The 21,583-nt window shown below is 43.6% G+C and overlaps 1 protein-coding gene across 1 annotated transcript in view; it reads left to right on the forward strand.

Moving 5' to 3' along the window:
* Nucleotides 1–21,583, forward strand: part of LOC311231833 (uncharacterized protein) — a gene marked incomplete at both ends in the record, with an annotated part of 52,323 nt that overhangs the window by 18,007 nt on the left and 12,733 nt on the right. Inside the window, 3 exons of the mRNA XM_084318455.1 lie at nucleotides 5,101–5,211; nucleotides 7,763–7,873; nucleotides 14,314–14,427. Of these exons, the coding sequence (XP_084174581.1) occupies nucleotides 5,101–5,211; nucleotides 7,763–7,873; nucleotides 14,314–14,427 (336 nt within the window). The remainder of the gene's footprint in view (nucleotides 1–5,100; nucleotides 5,212–7,762; nucleotides 7,874–14,313; nucleotides 14,428–21,583) is intronic.

Here is a 21,583-nt window from a genome sequence, read left to right on the forward strand (position 1 = left end):
CTTCACCAATGAGAGTCCTCGCTGCCAGGTGAAAAGAGAGCCACTGGCTGTCTCCGCATGTGTCGGAGGAAGCATGCGGTAGACTTCAGGGTTCCCTTGTACCGACCAGTAGGGGGAACATGCGCACAACGACCAGGGAGGGGAGGGGGGGAATTGGCATAACTACTAAATTGGGGGGAAAAGCACAGAAAAAAATCAGACGGAGAAAAAAAGAGGATTAAAAAAAAAAATAATAATAATCACAACATAGACGTTACTACTAGCTAACTGAACGAGAGCAGCCTGGATAGGAAGTGTAACAACGTGTAACATCCGTGCGGAACCAATGTGCCAACAACCTTTCCGTGGGTGAACTCATTGAGCATAGTTGTCAATTAATGATACTAATACTAATCTATACAATCACCTGTTGTTGAATAAATACCATTACTTTCTAGTTAAAACAAAAAAAACAGTATATATAAAACAGTAGCTGTAAAAAAGATTTTTTTTTTTTTTTTTTATATATAATTTATATAATATTATTATTTTTTTTTTTTTTAATGTATGCACTGGTATCGGATCAGTATAACCAGACCTAGACCACCTCTAACTCTAACCCCTAACCAGACCTAGACCACCTCTAACTCTAACTGAAGCCGTCTTCCACACAGAAGCGTGGGATCTGCACCGACACCGTGGTCTCCGTCATGGCGTCCAGCCCGCCGGTCAGCTTCCTCTGATCCATGCCCAGCTCGATCTGAGCATCACAGAGACAGAAATACCCGGCACGGATGGGCACAAGTAATGTTTTCCCAGATTGAGTACTCGCATGAATTATGAATAGGGGGTTAAAGGGGTTAACAGTCTGTAGTCAAGTCAAGAGTTTTATTTGTCACGGCATACAAGTATACAATGAAATGCGGAGGGTCTTGCCCGCAACGATGTGCATAATACAGTAGTAATATATAATAAGAATCCAATAGAACGACATTGTGCAATAAAACAAGTAATCAAAGTAGGGTATATCGGTATATGTACATGAGTTATTTACAGAGCAAGGTAGGACATGCTAGGTCCTGTGGTAGTGCAAACACTGTTAGCTACGGATGAGGCACTTGGTCTTTATGTACACTGCTATACAATGTTATATTTTACAATCTCAAGTTATACTATTCTTAAAGTGACCTTTCCTTTTGTAAAGTGACCATAAGTGTGAGCGTGTGCAGCATGAGTGTGTGTGTGCTCATGTTAAAGTGGCTGCTAGTGTGTGAGCGTGTACAGTGTGTGTGTTGTGTGTGTCCTCATGTGTGCTTGTGTGTGGAGAGTTCAGTGTTCAAGGCTCTGATTGCCTGGGAGAAGAAGCTGAGCCGAAGTCTCTCTGTCCTAGTTGCTGGTATTCGCAGGCGTTTGCCTGATCGCAGCAGCATGAACAGACTGTTGTTGGGGTGGTGAGGGTCTTTCATTATTCTACAGGCTCTGGATTTGCACCTCTTGCAGCATGAATATTGTTTGGGATTCGGCATGCACGCATTCGTTATTAAAAGTGAAACACGGATTCGAAGTCTCCCCTCGGTGTCGCGAGCAGGGGTGGTAGCGGCGCGCCCGCCGGTTACCCCCCCGACCCTTTCTTCTTATTATTATAACGTTACTACTTATGATTACAAAGGCATTCGATTTGTGGCATTAACGTTAGTATAGTTACACGTTCGTATTTACCAAACTATAGCAAGGCAAGCGTTACTCAATTAATATCTAAGTTCCTTTCTTTGCTCAGAGCGTGCCGAGTTGTACCCATTCTGCGGTCTGTTAATAAAGTTTTCAATCAGACAAGTGTATAGAACGAAGGGCTTTTATTATAACATTTCGTTGCAGTAAAATCATTATGCCTCGTTCCCTGAGGAGCGACGGCGTCGGTAATCCACTCCGGTCTCCGGTGGGAGCTAACGTACTATTAGCCGTGTTGTGATGGCTGAGATTCAGGAAGTAAAAGCACTGCAAGATGCTCCAAGCATGTGTGACGCGTATCTCTTCTGACCAATCAGTGGTCTGCAGTGTTTCATGTGACTTTTCTGGTACCCAATAGGGTCGCTTGGAATCTCGACAGAGAAGTAGGGTATATCTGCAGAGCCGCAAGCCCAACGAGAGCGTAATAATAATAATAATATAATAAAAAACAGCTGTGATGCCGGTATTCAGCCCAACGCTGCGGTGGGCATGATGTAACAGCGATACCGCGGTAATACCGATACCGCGGCAGCTCTACCTGTGGTACGCTCGGCTGAGTGCACCACTCTCTTTAGTTGTTCAGCCACCCTCTTGTGAAGCGTTTCCTGCTTGGCACTCGTTCTCTGTCTCCGAGTTGGGACCTCCAACTGGTCCTCGGCCGGTTGTCCGAGTCCCCGTTTGAGCCTCTTGAGCAGGCGTCTTTGGAACAGCTGTCTTTCAAGACTGCATTCCTGCTGGCCATCACCTCCGCTAAGCGCGTGGGTGAGCTTTGTGCTCTCTCTGTGCGGCCTGAGTGCTTGTCTATTTGTGTCAATAGCGGTGCGACTCTGAGGCCTAATCCAGTCTTCGTGCCAAAAAATATCCGGAGCTCTTTTCGCTCCAGGGATATTGTGGTTCAGGCATTTCATCCGCCTCCTCACGCTGGTGAGTTCGAGGCGAGCCTTCACCTGTCGTGTCCAGTCCGGGCTTTGGGGGTTTACCTCAGCCGGACTCAGGACCTCAGGGCTACCGATCAGCTCTTTGTTTGTTACGGTGGCTCTCGCGCTGGTAAGGCACTGTCAAAACAGCGCCTGTCACATTGGTTGTGCGAGGGCATTGCCCTTTGCTCCACGTTGGCTGGGCTGGCCCCCCCTGGGGGTGTCAGGGCGCACTCCACTCGTGGGGTGGCGGCCTCTGCCCGCCTTGTTAGGGGGGGCCTCGGTGGAGGACATATGTGCTGCGGCCTCCTGGTCCTCCCCGGGTCCCTTCGTTAGGTTTTACCTCATGGACATGACTGGGGGTTCTGTCTCCCAGGCGGTTCTGAGGTCTGGGACCTCCCCTGCGTCCCGCCCTTCGGTGGGTTAGCAGGGGTGTGTGGGTGTGTGCCACGAGGTGATGTGTCACACGTGGTCCCGCCTGTGCTGTGCGTTTTTAGGGGTCTCTAGTTCCCTCTTTTTCGCACTTTGGTGGAGTTGACTGCCGCCCCCTCTTCACTAGGAAGGGGGGGTGACGGGACTCCCCTCCCCCCTGGTGGTAGGGCTTGCGGGTCCTCAGGGGGTACATTTGTCGGGCCACACGTCTGCTCTGTCCCATATCTCAATATGGCGAAAGAGCGAGACGCGATTCGCCAGTACGAATATATAACGATTATAAAGTTATATGAGTACTGGCTGAGCGTCTCGCTCTTAGTGCGCCCTGTGGTCCCTTGGGGGGGTTTTCTTGATGGAAAACTTTTTTCCGAGGAAGGGCGAGTGTGACCATGCCTGGTGCCTTATAGGGGGACACTGGGGCGGGGCCTGGTCAAGTGCATGGGTGCTTTGTTTTCGTTAATGAAGTACAGTAGGTACTGGAGATGAGGTATATCTAAATATGGCGAAAGAGCGAGACGCTCAGCCAGTACTCATATAACTAGGTTATATACATAACCTATCGTTATTGATGTCATGTGCGTGTGAATTTGCTAGGATGTTTTTGGTGTGTCCGTTTGGTGTGCTCTGAAGGCCCAGGTAGCTGCATATACATATTTGTACACTACAAAAAAAGAAATCTTATCAAGTGAAAAGATCTTGTATTTGGTACAATAAGTCCAATATTGAGTAGAATTATCTTGAATTATCTTATTCCACCGATAATTTTGCTTATTTTCTTCTTGATTTTGGTCACTTTAATCTTGTTTTAAGAAAATGTTAATCTTGTTTTCTTAAAACAAGATTAAATTGACAAATCAGAAAAAAAGCTAAATTATCTGCCAGTGGGATAAGATAATTCTACTCAATATAGACTTATTGTACCAAATACAAGATATGTTCACTTGATAAGATAATTTATTTTGCAGTGTAGTTGTAATCAAAGTAAATGTCAAGATTAATGACATGCCTCAACACTATTTGTATTGAACATAGATATAGATGATTTAATAGATAATATAAATACTAACATACTAACTGTCTAACATACACAAATCATAACACTACAACAGCACTTTACACCTAAGAAGTCTCAGTGGCATAGGCTACATTCTGCCTTAGAGCATTTCATTTTCCTGGGCTTTTGAAAGAAAAGCTCCAGGGCTCTTTGGTGGGGAATTCACTGGTAGGGGGTCCATTGATGCTGAGACGCATACAAGCGGCCAGATGGTCTCCCTGCAGCCTGTTCCTCAGGTCAGTCTTTTACATTAAGCACCCCCCACAGCCCAAATGAAATGATAAAAAAAAATATATATATATATATATATATATATATATATATATATATATATATATATATATTATAGTCTAGTTCATAGCAGCAGCGGCCCTAATTCAGCAGCGGCGCAGCTGCTGAAACACTGCTGTAAATACTGGAGTATTTTCTTAGTTGCTGTCTCCCTCTGCCCCAGATCTACCTCCAACTTCCTATCAATCATGAAAGAAGAGGCTCAGGACTCAATTACATCCTGTATTAGATTTTGTATAAAGATTAAAAAAAATAAGATTTTTTTTAATGGACACCACAGCTACATTGGACCAGTCACAGTGGACAGACCAGATGTGTTGTTTTGCGTGTTTATAGCACGAGTGCTAGTTTTCAACACTAGTCCATTGAGGCTTTTCTAAAAGATAGAATAAAATTAACAGTAAAATACAGAATTAAAATCACAAATCAGAACAAATAGTTACCAGAGCAAGAGTCCATGATCAAAATAACAAAACCAGTCCGCGTCTACATATGTGAGCACTGCTGCTTTGATTTCAGCCATACCTTGAGTCCTCTGCTGAAGACATTGACATTGGACTCCAGTTTTAAGCCAGTAGGCAGAAGAAATCCGCTTAATCGGAATAATACTTTTTCATGCCACTGTAAATACTTTTTCATGCCACTGTAAATACTTTTTCATGCAACTGTAAATACTTTTTCTGTCCCTCTCTGTTCCAGATCCACCCAGTGACCTACTGATGATTAAAATAGAGGTTCAGGACACGCTAGACCCACCCACGGATATGTCCACTGGGCTGAAGGAGGAGCCCACAGACCACCAGGAGACCAGTATGTTACTTTTATTTTTCTTGTCATCTTCCTATGTTTCTTTTTCTTAGACATCTTTTTAAGTCTCTAGATGTGAGGTTAAGAATTTACCTGTGAATTCTTAAAACTGAATATGAACATTTTTATTCTGTCACCTATTGATTAACACTTTCCATGCCACAGGTCCGGTGCCCCGGAACCCCGTTGCATGCCACCACCCACTTCAATGACAGAGCTCTCATATTTGCGAATGCATAAACTATATCTTAAATTATGGCTATGTGTATAATATGGCCGTCGCTTATCAATGACTTGTTTGCAGTCAACATTGTCGAAATGGATTGTTTTTTAATCGGTTCATTTCCGTTTGATATTATTTTGAAAAACGCTTGTTTTATGAAATTTCCAGAAAATGTCTGAAGATTCTGTGATAATCGCCCTTTACTGGAATACACTGGAATACACAAAAAACGTTGTCATTTTTCGGCCTATTTATGAATCGGTTTCAAATAAACGCTAGATTATCGATAGTATATGTACTTATTCACGCTATAGAAGCGGGCTGAAAATCGATTATCCATTTCCTGATCAGCACACACGCACACACACACACTCACACATAGGGCCCACGTTGATATATCTGTGAAAAAAGCTCTGATTATCCCAAGACTGGTCAAATAGATTCCTTACCTCAGATCAGATTAGAAAGATTATTCCAATTCCTGATCGCCATTCCAAATATCGATCGCGTTTATTGATCCAACGCTGGGTACTGGAAACACACATTATCCGCTGGTCTGGTGGTCGGCAATGACTTCGATCGTCTCGGGTTACTTGTCTGACAAGTAAAATGTGGAAGCAGGACTTTTTTTTCTCCGTGCCTTTAATTAAATCCAATCCAAAGGGGTGCAGTACCATCCGGAGAGATGATAGGGGGCGGTATTTTCCCAATGGAGCTCAGAGAGCGTTCCAGTGGTAACGTGAGGCTAGATTGATGAAATATGAATGGAAATCGCTAAAAAAAAAAAATTATCAAAAACGAGATCTTTCGTCTCTCTGGCGCTCAACGGTTGGCATGAACTAATGAGAAATCTCGACGTTGGCACTCAAAGTGTTAAAGGTCCACGCTGGTCTGTCTATAATGAAATGAGAGGACAGCTCTGCGCTAAAGCAAGTCTCATCTCAGCCGCAACGTGACAACATATACTTTATGTTCGCGATATAGTAATTTACTACATCTCATGTAGAACAAGCCGCGATACATCGAGTATACTCAATATATCGCCCAGCCCTACTATACACAACATATATTATGTCTATTATTGCATGAATATTGCAACTTGTGTAAGGTAGTGTCATAACAAAGCCAATAAAGTAATGTCTTCACGCCCGATTTATTTTCTGGCCTGTGGTATTATGAGGTCGGGTTTAGCAGTTAGTAGCTGGTATACTATGCTATGCTAATGGTAGCCTATAGATGCTATTGCTAATGGTAGCCTATGCTAGCCCATTGTATTGGCACAGCAGAAGGGAAGCTACACTGACCTCCGTAACAGTGGCTGAAAGTCAGTGCACCTTTGTCTATAACAACAAATCTATTTGTTGTTGTAAATCTTAAATCTAAAATTCTGTTTAGTTTCACTCAGTGACACTGTGGGCGTGTCTCTGCTAATTGAGCTATCACCAGTCAGAGGCAAGTCTTTGTGTTTAAAAGCAGCTCTTTCTGTGTAGAGAATTCAGTTTGTATTGACACAGCAGAAGCCAATACTTTGGTTGAACAACATTGAATCCTACTGCATGCTACCCGTTTGACAGCCTAAAACTTAAACATTTAAACTTCCTACCTAGAAATGCTACCTATATAGGAAGCTTACTTGCATTTGACACACAGGGATTGAAGGGTATGAACTACAATTACCTAGGCAAAGGGGACATGAATCAATAATGTATAAACATGAATAAAATATTAAAAGTTCTGTAAATTATTATGAAGCAATCTTATAAACATAAACAACCAATGTAATTGGCATAATGTTGTTTGTGCCACAGCAAAAAGCACTGACAACATTGCATTAATATTAGAGTTTAACATTCTCAACATAAACTAACCAGCCCATATTTCTTGGGTTTCAAAGTTTTGATAATCCAGCCAGATCACACAAACAAGTCGGCCATTTGCTGAGCTACAATTAACAATTTAACAAACAAATGAGTTAAGTCACAGGGCCGTTTCTTGCCATATGCGGACTATGTGGTTTCATAGGGCCCCCGAAGCCACCAGGGGGCCCCCTAAACTGAATTGTTTTATATACATTTAAAATTAAAATCACTCACGCGTTGAGTGAAAGCACCTATATGCAATTTTTTAAGAATGATAATATATATATATATTTTATACTGTATATATACTGTAGGGATGTAACAAATCATCAGCTTAAAAAATTAACCGATAGGCTACTGCTTATGACCGCAAGTTTTATTTTCTTTATATATAAAGAAAAATATTAAACCACTGTAAATACTTAAACCATGGCATTAAAATGTCTTAATCTGAATTTACTAATACCTGTAGACACCCTGATTCAACTGATGATTAAGAAAGAAGAGGCTCAGGACACGCTAGACCCACCCAAGGATACTTCCTTTGAGATGAAGGAGGAGCCCACAGACCACCAGCATATCAGTATGTTACCTTTCTATCTCTTATCTTGATTCTGTCTTCTCCTTCCTCTGCTCTATCATATTTGTATGTCTTTGTCTCCATAGCTTTGTCTCTCATTCTTTCATTTCATCAAACTCTAGTCACATGTAGCCTAACTATTTGGTGCACTTTATTTTGCTGTCTGCCTCTGCCCCAGATCTACCCTCTCAAATTCCTATCTGCTACCAAGAAACATGTCTAACGTGCCAGCAGTGTTAATTTTGGCAACTAAAATTATGACGAAAGATGTTCATCAATGTTTTTTTTTTCATGACAACAACGAGACGTGACATCACGTTATTGAAGACCATGTGACGCTAACGTGACTAAATAGTTAATTAAATAACGTTGACCACAACTGAGGATACAAAAATGTAATTTACAAAAACCAGGACGAAATTTCTCTTCATGTATGTTGATATTGTTGACTAAAACAAGACGAGACAAAATAATTATAACTTTTCTTAAAGGCCATCGTCCCGACAGAGCAGTGTGACGGCTGACGGGGAGCTCTGTGTTATTAACATTAGCTGAAGAGCTATCTGAAAAGCTAGTTTTAGCTTAACGTTACCTTGGCTGAAGTTGGGACTATTCATAATTCAGCTGCAGACCTGCAAGCAAAGTACACAAAGTTGGCAAAGCAGTATTCCAAGGTAAATCACTTTTTCACCAGTAACGTTACATTGTTTGTCTTTCCATCTAGCTTGCGTTAACTAGTGGCTAACCTAGCTCACGCTAACGTGGTTAACTGATCGACCTCTCACACACATGCACGCAATTAATGACATAATGCGGACAGCCATACCGGTGACAATGTTTAGCTTTTAGTGCCAAATGATAAGAGTCTGAGGCGGAGTCTCAAAAGAGAATGTTGAATATTTATTTTGCATTAAAAATCACAACATAGACGGCCGGTCGGGTGGCGTAGCAGAGAATGCGCTATGTTGTCCGTCACCAATGCAAGAGGCTGCGGTCTCGAGAGTCAGCATTGCCTGGGGCTTGGGCCGATCGTCATACTAACTCGTTTGGCTGGGTTAGGGGGAGGGAATTCGTGGGTGGTAATCTGGCGTTGTGGACAGCAACACCTACAGGTCAGGTCTGGGCGCCTGCTCAGCGAAAGGCAGGAAGTGGTGAAGGCAGCGTGACCTCCCACGCGTTACACTTCACCAATGAGAGTCCTCGCTGCCAGGTGAAAAGAGAGCCACTGGCTGTCTCCGCATGTGTCGGAGGAAGCATGCGGTAGACTTCAGGGTTCCCTTGTACCGACCAGTAGGGGGAACATGCGCACAACAACCAGGGAGGGGAGGGGGGGAATTGGCATAACTACTAAATTGGGGGGAAAAGCACAGAAAAAAATCAGGCGGAGAAAAAAAGAGGATTAAAAAAAAAAAAATAATAATCACAACATAGACGTTACTACTAGCTAACTGAACAGGAGCAGCCTGGATAGGAAGTGTAACAACGTGTAACATCCGTGCGGAACCAATGTGCCAACAACCTTTCCGTGGGTGAACTCATTGAGCATAGTTGTCAATTAATGATACTAATACTAATCTATACAATCACCTGTTGTTGAATAAATACCATTACTTTCTAGTTAAAACAAAAAACAGTATATAAAACAGTAGCTGTAAAAAAGTTTTTTTTTTTTTTATATAATTTATATAATATTATTATTATTTTTTTTTTAATGTATGCACTGGTATCGGATCAGTATAACCAGATCTAGACCACCTCTAACTCTAACCCCTAACCAGACCTAGACCACCTCTAACTCTAACCCCTAACCAGACCTAGACCACCTCTAACTCTAACCCCTAACCAGACCTAGACCACCTCTAACTGAAGCCGCCTTCCACACGGAAGCGTGGGATCTGCACCGACACCGTGGTCTCCGTCATGGCGTCCAGCCAGCCGGTCAGCTTCCTCTGATCCATGCCCAGCTCGATCTGAGCATCACAGAGACAGAAATACCCGGCACGGATGGGCACGAGTAATGTTTTCCCAGATTGAGTACTCGCATGAATTATGAATAGGGGGTTAAAGGGGTTAACAGTCTGTAGTCAAGTCAAGTCAAGAGTTTTATTTGTCACGGCATACAAGTATACAATGAAATGCGGAGGGTCTTGCCCGCAACGATGTGCATAATACAGTAGTAATATATAATAAGAATCCAATAGAACGACATTGTGCAATAAAACAAGTAAACAAAGTAGGGCATATCGGTATATGTACATGAGTTATTTACAGAGCAAGGTAGGACATGCTAGGTCCTGTGGTAGTGCAAACACTGTTAGCTACGGATGAGGCACTGGGTCTTTATGTACACTGCTATATAATGCTATATTATACAATCTCAAGTTATACTATACTATTCTTAAAGTGACCTTTCCTTTTGTAAAGTGACCATAAGTGTGAGCGTGTGCAGCATGAGTGTGTGTGTGCTCAAGTTAAAGTGGCTGCTAGTGTGTGAGCGTGTACAGTGTGTGTGTTGTGTGTGTCCTCATGTGTGCTTGTGTGTGGAGAGTTCAGTGTTCAAGGCTCTGATTGCCTGGGAGAAGAAGCTGAGCCGAAGTCTCTCTGTCCTAGTTGCTGGTATTCGCAGGCGTTTGCCTGATCGCAGCAGCATGAACAGGCTGTTGTTGGGGTGGTGAGGGTCTTTCATTATTCTACAGGCTCTGTATTTGCACCTCTTGTTGTATAGGACCTGCATGGGTGGTAGTGCAATACCTGTGTGGTACACTCGGCTGAGCGCACCACTCTCTTTATGGCCTTCTTGTCCTGTGCCGTGCTGTTTCCATACCAGGCAGTGATGTTTCCAGTCAAGATGCTCTCTACAGCTCCGGAGTAGAAGGACTGGAGTATCTTCCCAGATACTCTGAACTTCCTTAACTGTCTCAGGTGGTAGAGGCGCTGCTTCGCCTTTTTTACGACTGAGTCTATGTGTGTTGTCCATGTCAGATCCTCCGAGATGTGGACCCCCAGGTACTTGAAGCTGCTCACCCTGTCCACGGTAGCCCTGTTTATCCTCAGTGGTGTGTGTGTGTCTCCTGCTGTCTCCTCCTAAAATCCACCATCAGCTCCTTGGTTTTACCAATGTTCAGGAGCAGGCTGTTGTCCTGGCACCAGCGTTCCAGTACCTCAACCTCCTCCCGGTAGGCCTTCTCGTCTTTGTCCGAGATCAGCCCCACCACCACTGTGTCATCCGCAAACTTCACTATGGAGTTGGAGCTGAACTTGGCCACACAGTCATGTGTGTATAGTGAGTACAGCTCAGAACACAGCCCTGGGGGGACCCGATGCTCAGGGTGATGGTGTTGGAGGTCTGACCCCCCACCCTGACCGCCTGGGGCCTTTCACTCAGAAAGTCCAGTATCCAGGTGCTCAGAGCGGAGCTCAGACCCAGCTCGATCAGCTTGTCCACCAGTCTGGTGGGGACTATGGTGTTGAACGCTGAGCTGTAGTCAATGAACAACAGTCTCACATAGCCCCCCTTCTGGCGGTCTAGGTGAGAGAGGGTGCTGTGCAGTACTTGGGAGACCGCATCATCAGTGGACCTGTTTGGCCTGTATGCAAATTGCATAGGGTCCATATCACTGGGGAGGGAGGCACAAATGTGATCCCTGACCAGCCTCTCAAAACATTTCATGGCCACAGAGGTGAGTGCCACCGGTCTGTAGTCATTGAGACCTGTTGGGGAGGGTTTCTTTGGTACCGGGATAATGGTAGACATCTTGAAGCAGGCAGGGACCACTGACTCCGCCAGCGATCGATTAAATATGGTGGTGAACACAGGGGCTAGCTGGTTAGCACAGGACTTAAGCAGGGCTGTACGTTAACTTTTTTTGCACATAGCACTGGTGCTACAGAGGTTGATAGTTTTGTAGCACAGGCCAATATCTTGTAGCACAAGTATAAAACGTGTTATATTTGTAACAGTCACAAATGTGCCTATTGTATTTGTGTTATTTAGTTGCAGTGCCATGTTTGGCTGTCATTTTCATGCTGACAAGTTGACGTCACACAGCCAGACACGTTACGTGTAAGGAATTATGGGATTTGGTGTTGGGTGTATGGACTCTACTAGGGGTGGGAATCACCAGTTTCATCACGATACGATATTGATTCTTTGGACAACGATACGATATTTGCCGATATCTGCCACGATACGATACAATGCCTGCAATCGATATGAGATGATATCATGAGACCATTTAACACAATCAGTAACATTTAGATCAACTCAAAAGGTAACAAATATAATTTGGAAAAAAAAATTTAGCTCTTCCAGACATTTAAATGAAAAACTATTTATTGTTTTTAATACAAATAGACCTCCTGTTCACTATAAAGTGCCACGTTTTGATATATTGAGCTTTAAACTTTAAGTAATTTTTTTTGGAACACGCAACCTAAAACCCCTTCCTCTCCCAAACCGTTCCTGCAATTGTTTTATGTTGCATGATTATCATGCATACATTTATTATGTATTGTATTTTTTATGTTTAAATATCAACATTATCTGTCCACCCTCAGTACATTTACTATCAATATAATATACTCGTCTGACTTCATATCTTTTCAAACGCACACACACACACACATACAGAAGGGAGAATGCCCCCCCCCCACTCCTTCCCAGTCCCCACTCTGCTGTTCTGTCGCTCTGAACAGGGTTTTAGCTTGTTGTTAGCTTATGCTAACGCAACGTTAATTCCGGTCTTAAACACGATGTGGTCATAAAGGAATGGCGAGGATTGCAAAGCATGTTATATGCATGTTGACCCGTTGGGTCGCGAAATAAGCCCGCGACAGGATTTTCAAAATAAGAGTATCGATATGAACCGAATGCCTATCGCACCAGTGCTACTGAAAAAATCCATTCATCGCACAGACCGATGTTGCTGTAGCACGTGCGATATATATCTCTCACTGTACAGCCCTGACTTAAGTATGCGTCCTGTTATTCCATCTGGACCAGCAGCCTTTCTGGTGTTCACCTGCATAAATGCTTTTCTCACACTGTGTTCCGTCAATGAGAGAGTGTCCCCGCACCCCCGCGGATGCCCCCCCCCCTCCACAACAGCCGGCGTGCCAGTGACGTCACTAGCCGGTGAGCTAGCGGCGCCACTGTTTGCCCCAAACCGCGCGTAGAAGGAATTGAGTTTGTCCGCGAGAGAGGCGTCATCGCTCCCCATTGAGGGGGCGCTAACTTTGTAGTCAGTTATCGTCCTCAGTAGTAGTGTGGTAGTGAAAGCAAGGCAAGAAGAGATAATGTGTTGTAGTGGAAAATGCGTATGACGGGGAGAGGTAGGAAAGGGTTAATATCGGATGAGGGGTAAGGAATGTGTGTTTTGGGATAAGTTCAAACTTCCAAGGCCTGTTGGTTTGCCCGGGGAAGGTAAACAGCCTCCAGGGGACGACAGGGTGGTCAGATAAGGGGTCGACAGGACCTCGATGATTCCGGGAAAGGGAGATGAGTAGAAACATCATCATATCTGTCATGTCGGGGCAGGGCTGGGGAAGGTATTATCTCTGGGCACGTAGAGTTGGGGCGGGCAGAGTGATTATTTTTCGTTGTGGTATGCCGACTGGTAATCCATAGACTACCTTTCTTCAACATCTTCTGTTAAACTTCTTCTATAAATTACAAACACCTGTTAAAATTGGAAACAACGTCTCCTGCTGTGTCAATACAACCAAGCCACTACAGTGTCTTATTAAGTTATTTCTCCATTCACAGATCTTCCTGTGTATCACTTGTGCCGCAGACTCAGATTCCCCTAGGTTAAAAAATAAATACGCAATTTAAATCAGAATATGTTCCATGTTGACTATTTCTGACAAGTTTTTTTCCATGAACTAAAAATAGACAAATGTCATCCGTTTTTGTTGACTAAATCTAGACTAAAACAAAAAAGACAAAATTGAGACAACCTGACAAGACTAAAATGCTCAGACATTTAGTTGACTAAAACTGACCAAACTAAAAATAAATGAAGATTACTAAATATGATAAACGAAAAAGGAGCACTTGACTAAGACTAAAACTAAAATGAAAATAGCTGCCAAAATTAACACTGCGTGCCAGAAATCAAAGCAAAGTGACTTGATTTGCTGCATTTCTCACACGTTAAAATGTATTATATTGCTGCTAATCTTTTTGTCTAATGACGGTCAAAATTATGGTCCCTGTCTATACTGTGGAGACAGAAATAGAATCGAACCAGGAACCTTCTGATTACCAGAGGACCGTTCTACCTCCCGAGCCCCTGAGCGCTTGCTGTTTCCCTTCGCGTTGTGCATGCGCCACCATCTGGGGTCAATAGGAAGGAGGATGTAATTACAGAGGAAATCAGAAAGTGGCCAAATACTTTTCCATGCTACTGTAAGTACTTAGTTGCTGTCTCCCTCTGCTCCAGATCCACTCAGCGACCTACTGATGATTAAGAAAGAAGAGGCTCAGGACACACTAGACCCAACCATGGATATTTCCACTGGGCTGAAGGAGGAGCCCACAGACCTTCAGGATATCAGTATGTTACTTTTTTTATTGTCTTTATTTTCTCTTGTTGTCTTTCCTCTGTTGCAGCACAGTTGTCTGTCTCTGTCTATGTGTCCATAGCTTTCCCTCTCATTCTTTCCATAAAGCCCCAATCTGTGATAAAGTGAGGTATTTTAACATACATTCTTGAAGAGTCTGATAAGATGGAAAATAAAATAATAAATGTGTTTCATTACTCTTTATAAAGGGAATAGCTAGGGCGGCTACGTGGCATAGTGGGCAAGGCACTCGCCACAAAATCTGGAGACGCTGGGCTCGCCTGTTCGAGCCCAGCGCTCCACATTTGCTTTCAGTTTAGCTGGTCGTCCGTACTAATACACATTGGCCGTATTAGGGGGTGGGAAACTGATGGGTGGGGATCGGGCGTTGTGGACAGCGACTCCTACAGGTCGGTTGGTGCGCCTGCGCAGTGGAATCAGGAAGTGTCGGGGGCAGCGTGAGCCTCCCACGCGTTACTCCTCACCACTGAGAGATCGAGCTGCGCAGGTGAAAAGATGCGACTGCTGTTACCTCAAGTACCGGAGGGGACTTGTGCTATTTATGACTTAGTCCACATTGCAGCCGGCTTGTGGGAGGCAAGAAACAGCGTTCGTGACAGGGGAGGGTTGAATTGGATGATACGAAATTGGGATGGGAGAAAAATATAGAAAATGGGAGAAAAAGTAAAAAAAAAAAAAAAAAAAAATGGAATAGCTTTGACTGTCTTGCACTAGCCGGTAGACCCTCCTGTATATGGCTGGTCCCTGGTCAAAGTTGGGAATAAATCCATAGGGAAATCTTTTGGTCCAGAGATTGAAGACTCTGCAACATAGATACAATATTCTTAGGTCTCTAGATGTGAGTTTATGAATTTACCCCTGTGGATGGTGTGGATTCAGTGTTTCCCCTGAAAGAAAATTCAACAGCGGTGCTGTGCTGCGCACATGCTGCCGGAATCCATATTAGTGCACGCTGCCAGAGAAATAACTTAAAACTACCTTAGAATTGTTCGAGGTTATTCATGTTCATGGAGTCATGTGCGTCTGAATGGATGTGTTTGGTGTGTCCGCTGACACTAGGAGTGCTCTGGAGGCCCAGGTAGCTGCATATTTGTACACTGCAAAAAATGAAATCGTAACAAGTGAAAATATCTTGTATTTGGTACAATAAGTCCAATATTTAGTAGAATTATCTTGAATTATCTTCTTCCACTGGCAGATAATTTAGCTTTTTTTCCTCCTTGATTTTGGTCAATTTAATCTTGTTTTAAGAAAATGTTAATATTTTTTTCATAAAACAAGATTACATTGACCAAAATCAGAAAGAAAGCTAAATTATCTGCCAGTGGGATAAGATAATTCAAGATAATTCTACACCCTGAAGAAGGCCATGTAGGCCGAAACATGTTGGACTTTTAAAAGATTTTTCTAAATAATGTAAGCTACTTATTAAAGGCCCACGGAGGACGCCATATCCCATGTGCTGCACACAGCAGCATCACACCTGGACAAGAGGCAGGGGAACTATGTGAGAATGCTGTTCATCGACTACAGCTCGGCATTCAATACCATAGTCCCCTCCATACTCATAGCCAAGCTCAGGGACCTGGGCTTGAACTATGACCTGTGCCAGTGGGTCCTGGACTTCCTGACTGGCAGACCCCAGGTGGTGAGAGCAGGCAACTGCACCTCCTCATCCATCACCCTCAACATAGGGGCCCCCCAGGGCTGTGTTCTGAGTCCCCTCCTCTACTCCCTGTACACACACGACTGTGTGGCTCAGCGGAGTAGCAATACAATCGTCAAATTTGCTGACGACACAGTGGTGGTGGGCCTGATCTCTGCCAACGACGAGAGGGCCTACCTGGAAGAGGTCAAGGTCCTGGCGGGATGGTGCCAGGAAAACAGCCTCTCCCTGAACGTCAGCAAAACAAAGGAGATGATTGTGGACTTCAGGAGGTCGGGGGTCAAGGACTACAGCCCCCTCAGCATCGACGGGGCACCGGTTGAGAGAGTCAACAGCTTTAAGTACCTCGGAGCCTACATATCCGAGGACTTGACATGGACCACACACATTAACAGTGTTGTGAAGAAGGCACGACAACGCCTCTACTTCCTCAGGCGCCTAAGGAAGTTCCAAGTCAGCCAGAAGATCCTTAAGAACTTCTACTCATGTACAATAGAGAGCATCTTGACCGGCAACATCACCTCCTGGTTTGGGAATAGCACTGCACAAGACCGAAGCAGACTACAAAGAGTGACACGTTCAGCCGAACGCACAATTGGAGGGGGGCTCCCCACCCTCCAGAACATTTACTACAAGCGTTGCAAGGGCAAGGCTAAGAGAATCATTAAAGACTCCAGTCACCCGAACAACTGCCTCTTTGAACTGCTGCGGTCAGGCAAGTGATACAGGAGTCTCAAGGCGAGCACAGAAAGACTCAGAAGAAGCTTCTATCCCCAGGCCATCAGGCTGCTAAACGAACAATGAATGAACACTACACAACAACAACCACCAAACGCACATAGCACACACATCCACACGCACACACTCACTTTAAACAAACACACTGTAGCACCCACTCCACACACTTATAGCACACACCCACTTTAAACAAACACACTGTAGCACCCACTCCCCACACTTTATATTTATGGATGAAGGATTGCACTACAACTCGTACACCTTACTGTAAATTGTACCTAAAATTGTACCTCATCCCATTTCTGCTTTGCACTAGATAGTACTGTACATTAGTACACTGCATAGTATTGTGTATTGTATATTATATGGTAACTCAGAACATTGTACATATGTCTATACCGAACACTGTGACCTCATTTTCTTCTTCTAAATTCATGCTATATTATGTTATTATGTTATTTGATACTATCTTGTCTAGCACAGTCTCTGGAGCGTAACAGTAAGAAGCATTTTGTATGAAAGTATTCTGTACTTCTGTATGACAACTATTAAAGAACTTGAACTTGAACTTGAACTTGAACTTTTAAAAACTGTAGAGCTGCCTTGGATCTCAACCTTTCTTATATAAGCGAATCCTACCCCGGATTTAATCCAAAGAGCACCTACCTGAAACAAAATAAGAACGCTGAAGCCCTCTCCATATCCTTTGTTCTGTTCTAATTCTACTCAATATTGGACTTATTGTACCAAATACAAGATATTTTCACTTGATAAGATTACATTTTTTTGCTGTGTAGTTGTAATCCGGGTACATTTCAAGATTAATGACATGCCTCAACACTTAAGAAAATGTATTTGTATTGAACATAGATGATTTAATAGATAATATAAATAGAAAACATAGATACATAGAACATACTAACTGTCTAACATACACAAATCATAACACTACAACAGCACTTTACACCTAAGAAGTCTCAGTGGCATAGGCTACATTCTGCCTTAGAGCATTTCATTTTCCTGGGCTTTTGAAAGAAAAGCTCCAGGGCTCTTTGGTGGGGAATTCACTGGTAGGCGGCCCATTGATGCTGAGATGCATACAAGCGGCCAGATGGTCTCCCTGCAGCCTGTTCCTCAGGTCAGTTTTCACCTGTAAACACTAGGGATGTCCGATATTATCGGCCTACCGATATTATCCGCCGATATCGGCATTAATATGTGATATCGGAAAATATCGGTATCGGTTTAAAAAAATTATAATATATATATATCTTTTTTTGCATTTCTATAACCTTTATTTACCCAGGCAAGCAAGAAGGAACAAATTCAGATTTTATTTATTGTCAAAAGTATGCATAATGTTGTGTTAATTCCACAACAAGAGATATGTAATGTTAATTACCTGAAATTATTCCATTTTTGGGGGGGGGGAAACCCTGCATATATCGGTATCGGTTGATATCGGTATCGGAAATTAACAGTTGGACAATATCGGTATATCGGTATCGGTAAAAAAGCCAATATCGAGCATCCCTAGTAAATACAGAATTAATCACCAGACAATAATGCGGTGAGATTTGTGGCAAGTCAAATAACAAATCTGATTACAAATTACTAGGGCTGACCACGACAAGTCGAATAGTCGACTAATCAATCGAAAGGAGCCGTAGTCGACTGCCAACCTCTTAGTCTAATGCGCAATATATATAAAAAGAAATGTCACTCTTTCCAAAAGCAAAGAGGCCTATAAGCGTGGCTAACGCTAATGGCGCGCATACCAGCGAGACTAACTGCCTAAGAAAACGGGCACAGAGGCACTGAAAGAGGATTTCACCTGAACACACTAGACAAATTGGGTCAATAGGAAGGAGGATGTAATTACAGAGGAAATCAGAAAGTGGCCAAATACTTTACCATGCTACTGTAAGTACTTAGTTAGAGATTTGGTGCACTTTATTTTGCTGTCTGCCTCTGCCCCAGATCTACCCTCTCAAATTCCTATCTGCTACCAAGAAACATGTCTAACGTGCCAGAAATCAAAGTAAAGTGACTTGATTTGCTGCATTTCTCACACGTTAAAATGTATTATATTGCTGCTAATCTTTTTGTCTAATGACGGTCAAAATGATGGTCCCTGTCTATACTGTGGAGACAGAAATAGAATCAAACCAGGAACCTTCTGATTACTAGATGACCGTTCTACCTCCAGAGCCCCTGAGCGCTTGCAAATATCGATCGCGTTTATTGATCCAACGCTGGGTGGTCGAAACACAGATTCCACGCTGTTCTGATGGTCCACAATGAATCCGATCGGCTCGAGTTACATGCCTGAGGAGTAAAATGTGGAAGCAGGATTTCTTTTTTTTCATGCGTTTCATTCAATCCAATCCAAAGGGGTGCAGTACCACACGGAGAGACAATAGGGGGCAGTATTTTCCCAATGGAGCTCGGAGAGAGTTCCAGTGGTAAACGGGAGGCTAGATTGATGAAATATGAATGGAAATCGCTAATAAAAAATAAAAAATTAAAAACGAGATCTCTAGTCGGCTGGCACTCAACGGTTGGCATGAACTAACGAGAATCTCGTTGTTGGCACTGAAAGTGTTAAGGCTGTAGGGTAGACGTCTGCAGGGGCCTGACATTTCTGCCCCAGCCCGGCCCAAGCCTGTAGAATTCAGGCCCGGCCCTACCCTAGCCCGAAAAGTTAAGCAATTATTCTGCCCTAGCCCGACTTAAGCCAGAGGCCAATATTACGATGTGATGACAGACATCGCACGCACACACACACACATACACACACACACACACACACACACACACACACACACACACACACACACACACACACACACACACACACACACACACACACACAAATGCTACATTACGACAAAAAATGCACAATGAAAAGAATGGCCTCCACCGTTGATGGCTTCAGCTGTTCTCCTCTCCTCCAGCGTTCTTCCTGCGCTGCTGAAATATCGCTCACTCCAGCTGCTGCTTGCGGGTATACTCAACACATAGCACGTGAGTCTAGCTAGCAAAGGCAGCTTCTCCATCTCCGACATGCACGCTCTCCGCGGTCTAGCTTGTTGCTTTGATGGAAACACTACGTGACGGCCTGATTGTGTGTGCGTGCATGACTCGCGTGTGTAAAATTAAGCGAGACAAATAAAAGGAGCCTGAGCCCTACCAGAACCCCATCTATGCATAAATAAATCGGCCCGGCCCTAATCTGTAAAGGAATGTGAATCACTACCCACTTTCAAAACCACTCTCAAAGAACACCTATGGGAGACTGCAATTCGAAACTGGCCCCTGTAAATGTCCTAACCCAACCCCCTCCAATGTACAGTAAATGACCTAACCCAAGAATACACAAGACCCTCTTCTTAGAACCAAGTATGGTTTCGTCGATATTCCAATGTACAGTCACCCCCACCCGCCTACCCAACCCAATTCCAATGTACAGTTTTGCTTGTACAGTTGTACAGTTCCCACCCCCCCCCCACCCCACCTACCCAACCTCCTCCAATGTAGAGTTTCTACGTCAAATGTATATACTCTCTTTTTAGACTCACAAACGGTACTGTATTTGCAAATCTGGTATTTCAGAAATGTATAGATGTAGCAGTACTGTCTATCTGTATGTCATGTATGTCATATATGTTATGATGAATTGAAAATGGGGGACCCTGATGTAAACAAGACGAAAGTATTTTTCTGGTCTGCATCATTTTAGCAGTTGTTTGTATTGAGCCCTACTGTATTGTACCCATTCTGCAATCTGTTAATAAAGTTTTCAATCTAGTCTATGTGCGTGCAGGAGTCCTGAGACGGTGAGACATGTTTTCTTAGAGTGCAGCAAACACAGTCTTGGAAGGGAAGCGTTCTATAGAACTTTGTCCAATGTGGGAGTTAGGTCCTTTTCTTTCTCTTCTTTCTTTGGCCTGAGTGAGATTCACCAACTGATCACTGAAGCAGTTCTGAAATTCTTGCACGACACAGACTTCTATAGGAGAATATAAAGTGCTGCTTATAAATATAAATGGGGGACCCTGATGTAAACAAAACGAAAGTATTTTTCTGGTCTGCATCCCCTTAACAATTGTTTGTATTGAGCCGTACTGTATTGTACCCATCATGCAATCTGTTAATAACATTTTCAATCAATCAATCATGTTTAGAAAACTGAACATGAGTTATTTCTGTAAATCCGTCCAGCGGAGGGCAGTAATGCGCCATACTGCCGGACATTTTAAAGAGGAAGAAGAGGTTTCTGCAGTGAGTGTGGTCCTGTTGCTGTTGCTGCTGCAGTCCTCTGTCCTGATCGTGTCTCTAGTGTGACTGACAGCTGAGCCCCGTCCTCCTGGTGATGGAGGCTCGTCAGCTAGTGACTCATGACATGTGTTTTCTAGCTGGATGTAGAGAGTGTTTGAGGGGAGTTCTCCTCTTACTGTGTTCTTAGAAGCGTCCACAGCTGCTTCTTGCTCCTGGGGCTTGATGTTAGCTAGTTAGCAGAGCCAGTCATTAGCTCTCTCTCTAGTCTGGTTTCCACTGCTCCTGTTTCTCAGGGGATGCTGTTTGTTTTCGCTCTTGCTCCACGTTCATTGCAATAGTTACTATTATGTGTATATTTCGGTAGTTTTCCCCTCTGTATCTGGGGCTAGTGTTCCCTTACTGTACATTGGAGGGGGTTGGGTTGGGACATTTACAGGGGCCAG

This window comes from Notolepis coatsorum, assembly GCF_963971535.1.
Source record: "Notolepis coatsorum genome assembly, chromosome: 7".
In the NCBI taxonomy this organism is placed as follows: Eukaryota; Metazoa; Chordata; class Actinopteri; order Aulopiformes; family Paralepididae; genus Notolepis; species Notolepis coatsorum.